At 39.0% G+C, this 8504-nt stretch overlaps 1 protein-coding gene and 1 pseudogene across 1 annotated transcript; both read left to right on the forward strand.

The window, feature by feature from the left end:
- The first annotated feature begins 3491 nt into the window (after positions 1–3491).
- On the forward strand, positions 3492–6272 carry LOC143606191 (uncharacterized). The gene is made up of 3 exons (XM_077082044.1): positions 3492–3647; positions 3765–3824; positions 5466–6272. Exons 1-3 carry the CDS (start codon positions 3492–3494, stop codon positions 6270–6272), a joined length of 1023 nt encoding a protein of 340 aa, XP_076938159.1.
- Positions 6273–6389: 117 nt separating this feature from the next.
- On the forward strand, positions 6390–8239 carry LOC143606193 (putative helicase MAGATAMA 3; annotated as a pseudogene).
- Positions 8240–8504: the final 265 nt, after the last annotated feature.

An 8504-nucleotide genomic window follows, 5' to 3' on the forward strand; every position in this document is an offset into this window, starting at 1 on the left:
GTGCCAGAGGCGTCGGTCGTTAGATCAAAGGGTTGCGAAAAGTCTGGTAAGGCAAGGGTGGTGAGTGACACCATGGCAGTTTTCAGATTGTCGAACGCTATTTGTGCGTTTGGTGACCAAAGGAACTTCGGTAGCTTGAGTATATCCGTTAGAGAAGAAGCGATCCGCGCATAGTGATCAACAAAACGACAATAATGCCCCGTTAATCCTAAAAAAGCACGAAGTGCAATGATGGACATCGGCGGTGCCATTTTGATATGGCAGTGAGCTTTTCTGGTTCTGCTTGTACACCATCAGCCGATATGATGTGACCCAAAAAGGGTATTTCGAGGGCACCAAAGATACACTTAGATAGTTTTGCATGGTATTGATGGAATGAAGCATGTCGAAGACATACCGTAAGTGCTGATAATGAAGATCCCATGACGAGCTTTAAACAAGTATATCATCAAAGAAAACCAAAACGAATTTCTGTAAAACCGGCCGAAAGAGATCATTCATGGCCGCTTGAAATGTAGATGGGGTGTTGGTCAAGCCAAAAGGCATGACTAAAAACTCGTAGTGACCGTCAATGGTTCGAAAAGCCGTTTTGCATATATCTGCGGAAGCAACCCACCCGTATTTGGTGGTACCCCCGCACGTAAATCTATTTTCGAGAAAACGTGGATCGTGGAGTTCGTCTAACAACTCGTCAACTGTCGGTATTGGCAATTGGTCGCGTATTGTAATAGCGTTTAATGCCCGATAATCGACAAAAAACCGCCACGAACCATCCTTCTTTTGAACGAGCAAAACTGGCGATGAGTATGGGCTATGACTCGGTTGAATGACCCCTTGTTGGAGCATGTCGGCGATAAGGTCAGTCGTGATCTTCTTTTGAAAGTGCGGGTACCGATATGGTTTCACATTTACTGGTTTCGATGTTGGATCTTGAATAAGTTGTTGTATGTGAGTAGAAGGTGTTGGATTTGTGGATTGGGATGGGTGAGATCATTGGCAGAAGTGCTTGGTTTAGGTTGGTGTTGAAAAACCAAGGCATGGAACTGAATCTTGTCGAAGCAAGCAGTGGAGCGAACTCGAAGTCACCACATCTGTTAAACGTTCGCCAGTGAGGGTGTAATCCCTGCCATCCACCTGAAAGGATATTTTTGGAATCGGCAACAATAGGACCGAGAGTACTTAGCCATTCAACGCCTAAAACGATATCAGCTCCTTCGATTGGTAGTTCATAAAATGAACCGAAAACGGTTTATTGTGAAGGGTAAGGGGTACTTGTGGGCAGAAAGTTGTACAAGATATATTTTGACCGTTGCCAACCATAACTGAGAACGGCGCTATGGGTTGGGCCGGTAAGTTGAGTGCCTTTGCAATTCATGGTTGAATGATGTTATGGGTGCGACCAGAGTCGACAAGCACCGTGACGTTGGTACCATGGATGCCGCCCGTGAGACGAAGGGTGCGGGGGGAAAGTATACCGAAGAAAGCGGCGTTGGATAATGATAAAAACTCTGGTGGGTCGAGGCAAGGAGATGTTACGGTTTTGCAAGCGGTTCATCGTTGTCGACAATCAACAAGAATTGAGGCGGTTGCACTTATGACCGGGAAAGAATTTTTCGGGGCACCGAAAACAAAGCCCTTCCGCTTTCGCTTTTGCAACTTGTCCGGTGTGAGACGGTTAAATGGTAGGTTGGTGGTGGGTTTTTGTGGGGTGGGTAGGATTGGAGCTTTAGTTGTAGATGAGGAAGGTTGAGAAGTAGAGTTGTTAGTAGAAGAAAGTGGACGGGTAGGTTATACGAGAAGCCGAAGCCGAAGCCGAAGCCGAAATATATCGAGGTTTAGTAACGGCGGCTATTTTATCTTCAATGAGTTTTGCCAATCCGTACGCTTGATGCAAGGCGTGTGGCTTGTGGATAGCGATCTCGGCTTGAATGTCATGTCGGAGCCCAGAGAGGAAGCAATTTAGTAGGGCGTCGGGTGGGAGGCCGATCACCCAATTGCTTAGTCTTTCGAATTCCCTAATGTAGGCTTGCACTGTGGTAGTTTGACGAAGTTTAAATAAAGCCGCTTGGTGGTTCTCGTATTCGGATGGGCCGAACCGTAACTCAAGAGCACGGGTAAATTCTTGCCACATTCCAAGCAGGTTGTTGTCGGACGAGTGTTTATACCAACCTAGCGCGTTGTCCACGAAGTAAAAAACAACAAGATTAATACGTTGGTCATGCGGGATGGCATAATATGCAAAGTAATTATTGGCTTGAAAGATCCAATCAAGTGGATTGGAACCATCAAAAATCGGAAGAGAACGTTAGGAGGCCGTGGATGGTGATTGTTTTGTGGTTGTGGTTGGAACTCCTCGTCACGCCATTCCGGTTGAGGTTGAAAACGGGTTAACAGTTGGTTGGAAAGTTGGATTTATTGTTGCATGGCAGTGGCAATGGCTTGAAATTGAGTAGTGTTTTGGCCAAGGAGTTGGTCTAGCCGGTCTACGAGAGCTGCAATCTGGTCAGATTGGTTCGTCTCGACGGAACCGGATGAATCTTTCTTTGGAGGCATTGGTACGATTGATGAAAGCACCAAATTGATAGAGACCCGTAGAGTGGGTTAGGCTCCAAGAACAAGAAGAAAAGAAGAAACCGAAATTGGAACAATTTTCTAATTATTATTTTCTCAAAACCAAATTACAATATATAGGAAACGTGTGCATGAAAGTAGGAAACAAAACAATTCTAGAACAATAAGGAAAACAAATCAAAGATAGATTTAAAAGATAACTTTTCTTGCAAGCCAAGCCATCTTTTAACTTAATCAAGAAGTTTTTGAGGAACCCGTTTAACTCGAACAGGTTGTCGGCCCATCTTAATATTTTGACCCGTGTTGATCCGCTAATCCGTCTCTTCACCAATTTGGGCTGACTGGCTTGTATCAGTGGCTGTGGGCTACAAAGACGAAAGCATGCTGGTGTGTAAGGGTGCTTGCTGTGAGAGGTGGTGAAGAGATAACGTCTATCATGAGATTGGCAATACTGATGATGAGAAAATGGAGGTTTGGGCGAAAAAAAATTTAACGCAGGCTTATGATACCATATTAAAGTTTAATTAGTATTGTAACACACGCTTTTATTATTCATAGTATGCATGTATAAATACAATGCTAAGATTGATATAAATAATGTAAGAGAAAAATTTTTATTAAGGGCTGTAAACGAACTGAACGAACAAGAACAAGGCCTTGTTCATGTTCGTTCATTAAGTAAATAATGTGTTCAAGAACACTTATCGAACGAGATTTTATGTTCGTGTTCGTTCATTAAGGAAATTAATGTGTTCACGAAAGGTTAACAAACACAAACGAACACGAACAACTTGCTTCTCGAAGAAACACGGGCAGATATGTTCTCTCAACTTGCCAGCATTTCTCAAGCCCCGACAAGCCCTTTTATCGGTTTGCAAAGAATACCGACAGAAGATAGTCCCAAAAAACTGCTCTATCGCATGACTTTAACTGGGATGGAGTATGATCCTATAGTTGGAGATCTTATTGCATTGACGCAAGTTAAACCTAAACGAATTGATGATTTTTCTCGATCGAGCAGCTCTTTTGTCCTAGCTTATGTGACGAATGTGATCAATAAAAGCCCAATGACAGTGGTACAAATAATGTCATCACATGATCTTGTCGAGTCCAACTTATTTTGGATACAAGAAAGACCCAAGGGTTTTGTTTATTATCTCACGAACTTAACGACAAATATGCGTATATGGCAGGCTCTCAATCGGGCTGCCAACATGGATATTATTCAAAGAACATTGTCATCTACTTGTTCGGTAAGTTCTTTGGCCAAACTGATCGTATAAATGTATAAAGTTTCAGCCTGCTTAATTTGCTACAAGTATTTTACTTTAGACATGATTTTGACATTTTTTAGTTGAAAATTTGTTTTAAGCTTTAGGAATGGGTAGAGATACATGTTGCCAATTCATGATGTTTGTTTTACCCTTTTTTTTTAAATCAAAATAGTGATGTGGCAATTTTCTTGAGGCATAACCCAATAAAAACATACATATGTCAAAATCACATTTGTTAAACAACATGTGTTACAACACAAAATGGTAATCAAGCTAAAGAATTATAGAAAAAGAAGAATAACAGACCGACAGAAGAGAAGGAGATCACTCTCAAATCAACAGTTGCCCATTCCATTCATCCGACTAATCCTTAAGTATAGATAGAACTATTACAGGTTTACATGTATAATCCTCATACTATTCAACAATTACCATTGACCCCTCTATATATTTGATACCTAACAAGATGGCTACAGAAATTTCAATATTTTAGCCTTAACCATGCCATTTTAGTTTAGCACTTACATGGAGTCACTTTAGTTGTTGTTTCGTCATGTCATTTTCTATTTATAAGATGGATTTAATGTTAAAGCCAAAACTTGATTTCGATTTATAACATGCCCTTTTTTTTATTTTAATTGGTTATGCTTTTGTGTAACTATTTGAAAAGGTCAAATAGCTATATTTAAGAAAAAAATGACCAGTCTTCTATTTAAGTAGAGGTTGGTCAAAATGGCTGTTTTAATTTAGTTTGTTTTACTATGAAAATATTGGTGCCGTTTATCGATATGAACACTTTTTTTGCATTTGATAGATGAACTTTAAAGCTGAAGTATTTAATTAAAGTGTAAGTAGGACACTTGCATTTGTAAATGTGTTTGGACATTTTATTGAGGGGTTATATTGTTTCCAAGTCTTTTTCCACACATACCATATGTATATACTTATCTTAGTCGTCATACTTATGCAAGCACTAATATGGACTGTCTGAAATGTTTTGTTCAGACTAGACGGTCTGTCTAATCCTGTTTTGGATATTTTCATTTTAGCCCTTGGACTTAATCTTTGGGTTAATTACCATTTAACCGCTAAACCTTCTAAATGTGCATTTTTTGTCACAAAAACTTTTAGTATGTTACAGTTTGGTGCAACCTTTTTTTTAAACTCTAGGCCAAAGTTTTGTTGTTAGGTGGTATTTTGGTTTATATCAACAATAAAGTTTGTCTATCCCAAATCGCCATTTGTAGCAACAGTAGCTAGATATTCACTCCAATCCCACTTTCTTTTTTATTCAACTTTCGCATCCTGGGTGACATGAATCTTGTTTTGTTGTGGATTATAAAAATATGTTATTATTTTAAGTTTAGATACACTACAGGATTGCTATGATCTTTGATTTTTTTCATGTGAGTACGTAGGCCGCTATCTTTGTGTGCCACGAATGCATTTGAAATTTCGGTGTTCGTTTTCTTCTTTTTTTAGTTACTTGTGTGTGTGTATCCTCCTTTATTGTAGTTCTTTTAGTTATATTTCTCTATTGTCACATTACTACTAGTTTAATTGCTGCCATAAAAAGATGCTAGTTTATAACATAGTTGTTTTATATACTTTTGTATGCAGGTTGCTAAAGACTGTGACAAGTGTTGTACTAATGTAGGAAAAGGTGTTATTGACTTAAAACTAAGGCATGCTTTTGATTCATTTAAACTTGATACTTCACAAGAAGCCGCTGTGTTAAGTTGTCTCGCTGCTAAAATGTGTACTCATGGAAACTCATGCACCAAGTTGATATGGGGTCCTCCTGGGACTGGAAAGACAAAAACAATTGCATCATTATTGTTTGTGTTGTTAAGGACTAAACACAGGACTCTTACTTGTGCTCCCACTAATGTTGCAGTCGTAGGAGTTGCAAAGAGATTGTTGAGTTTGGTAAGTGATTATGATTTGGGCTGTGATACTTACGGTTTCGGAGACATAGTTTTGTTTGGAAACACAGAACGAATGAAAATTAACAATGATCATGAAGAGCTTCTCGACGTGTTTCTTGACAACCGAATAGTTGTTCTTGGGAGCTGTTTATCACTGTGGAAAACCTATACAGGTGAAATGATTCGTCTTCTTCAAAATCCCATGAAAGAATACCAATGTTTAAAAGTTCTTAAAAAAATAAAGACCAAAACCAAGAAGAAGAATGAACAAAAGCTTGTCAAGAATCAAGAAGGGAATCATTTGACTTTTGAGGAGTTTGTTATGAACAGATTCAATGGTTTAAGCAAAAAGCTTATTGCTTGTATCAGGAACTTGTATACCCATTTGCCTACTTCTTTGCTTTCTCTCAAATGCGCAACGAAATTGAATCATTCAGTTACTTTGATTCAGGAGGTTGGAGAGTCTGTAAAAGAGATAGTAACTAGAAAGCAAGGTTAAAGGAAGCTTTCGACGATAGTGTAAACGGATCTCATTTTATGAAGCTAAGATTTGTGCAAAACGGAATGCTTGAAAGCATTAAACGATCTCAGGGCAGCATCTTATATACCAAAATCTATGAGCATAGCTAAACTTAAAAACTTCTGTCTGAGGAACGCTTGTTTGATCTTTTGCACCGCATCAAGCGCAATCAAACTGTCTATAAAAGGAATGACACCAATCGAAATGGTTTTGATTGATGATGCTGCACAGCTAAAAGAATGTGAATCTCTTGTGCCATTGCAGCTTCACGGTGTTCGAAATGCTGTGCTCGTTGGAGATGAAAGACAGCTGCCACCTATGGTTCAAAGCAAGGTCGCTGCCATAAAACTTTGATTTACTAACGAAAAAACTTGTTGCTAAACTCTTTGTTTCACAATAAAATATTTTCTTATACTTTTTTAGTCTATGGCAGATTTGTGAGGAAGCCAAGTTCGGAAGGAGTTTATTTGAAAGGCTGGTATTACTCGGACACCAAAAACACCTTCTCAACATTCAATACAGGATGCATCCATCAATTAGCCAGTTTCCTAACGCTGAGTTTTATGATGGTCAGATCTTGGATGGTCCGAATGTCATTGATAGAGCTCGAGAAAAGCGTTTTCTCCAAGAAGACATGTATGGGTCGTACTCGTTCATTAATGTCAATTCTGCAAAGGAGGAATTCGACAGGAACCATAGCACAAAAAACATGTTGGAAGTTGCTGTGATTGCGCAGATAGTTGCAAATCTTTTTAAAGGTATTTTCATGTTTTGTGCATTTATATATTTTTTTTTATGTTCTTTATTGACACTCTTTTGGTACAGAATCTGTCTCAAAAAAACAAAAGGTGACCGTCGGGTGCATTTCACCATACAAGGCTAAGGTCGAGGCAATTCAAACAAACCTGGGCACAAAGTACAACTGGGAGGCTAATGGTTGGAGTTTCAATGTGAATGTCCGGTCCGTTGATGGGTTTCAAGGTAGCGAAGAAGATGTGATAATCTTTTCAACAGTTAGATGTAACCATCGTGGATCAATTGGGTTTCTTTCCAGTCGAGAGCGTGCAAACGTTGCTTTAACCCGAGCAAGACACTGCCTATGGATTGTAGGAAACAAAGAGACCATGGCCAAGAGTGCTTCGGTATGGAATGCTCTAGTTTATGATGCAGAAAACCGCGGGTGTGTTTTTGATGCACGTTAAGACAAAAACTTGGCTCAAGTCATGGTGAACGCCATGGTTGAGTTCTCCCCTTTTGTTTCCTTACTAAAAACAGATTCAATACTTTTTAAGGAGGCAAAATGGAAGGTAAAATATGTAATGCTAGATTTTGAGATCTCACATAGATATAAATTTCAAACACAACGTTTTTTGGGTAGGTCAACTTTACCAACACGTTTCTTAAAAGAATGGCTAGTATTGGCAATCTTAATGTTCGTAAACTAGTTGTGTCACTTCTTGTGAAGCTTTCAAGTGGTTGGCGCCAAGTGAAGAAAAACAAAAGACACAATTACAACGACAAACAGGAAATGCTAAACATGTTCGAGATATACAATGTTGATGGGCAACATAATCTTGTTTGGAGTGTAGACATTGTCTACGAAAACTCGCTATGTGTTCAAGTTTTGAAGTTTTGGGACATCTTGCAGTTATCGCAAATACAACAACATGCAAAACATTTGGGGAGTGCTTTTGGGAACTATACATGTGAAATGATCACTCGTTGTCAAACCAAGTGTTTAGAAAGGTACATACACGTGTTTATAATACGAGTCATTTTTGCTCAAATATTCTTTTGAGCTCTAAAATAGTTATACATTGTTTGTTGACAGAAATCATGTTCTGCTGATGACTTGGCCTGTGGATTCGGCTCATGATCGAACTTTGATTTTGACAAGTCAGTTAGCTAAATTGAGTTTAAACAATCAAACTGGGAGTGCATATTGATGAATCAGTAGCTTTGGTCCCAGCAAAAACTAATTGAGTGGAGTTTTGACATGTCATTAGCGTATTACTTATGTGGCATGATTGTATCAACCATGTTAATTATCTTTATGGGTTTCGGTAGTAATACTGGCATGATTGTATCAACCATGTTAATTGTCTTTATGGGTTTCGGTTGAGTCAAGCAATGCGCTACTCAGTAATGTGAACTTCATTGAAGCCTATTGAGAGAAGTCTTGGGCGTGTAAGTTGCTTTTGTGTCTCTAAA

The sequence above is a fragment of the Bidens hawaiensis genome, unplaced genomic scaffold, assembly GCF_021521415.1.
Source record: "Bidens hawaiensis isolate Kalapana, Puna unplaced genomic scaffold, B.hawaiensis_p1.1 tig00073455_1, whole genome shotgun sequence".
In the NCBI taxonomy this organism is placed as follows: domain Eukaryota; kingdom Viridiplantae; phylum Streptophyta; class Magnoliopsida; order Asterales; family Asteraceae; genus Bidens; species Bidens hawaiensis.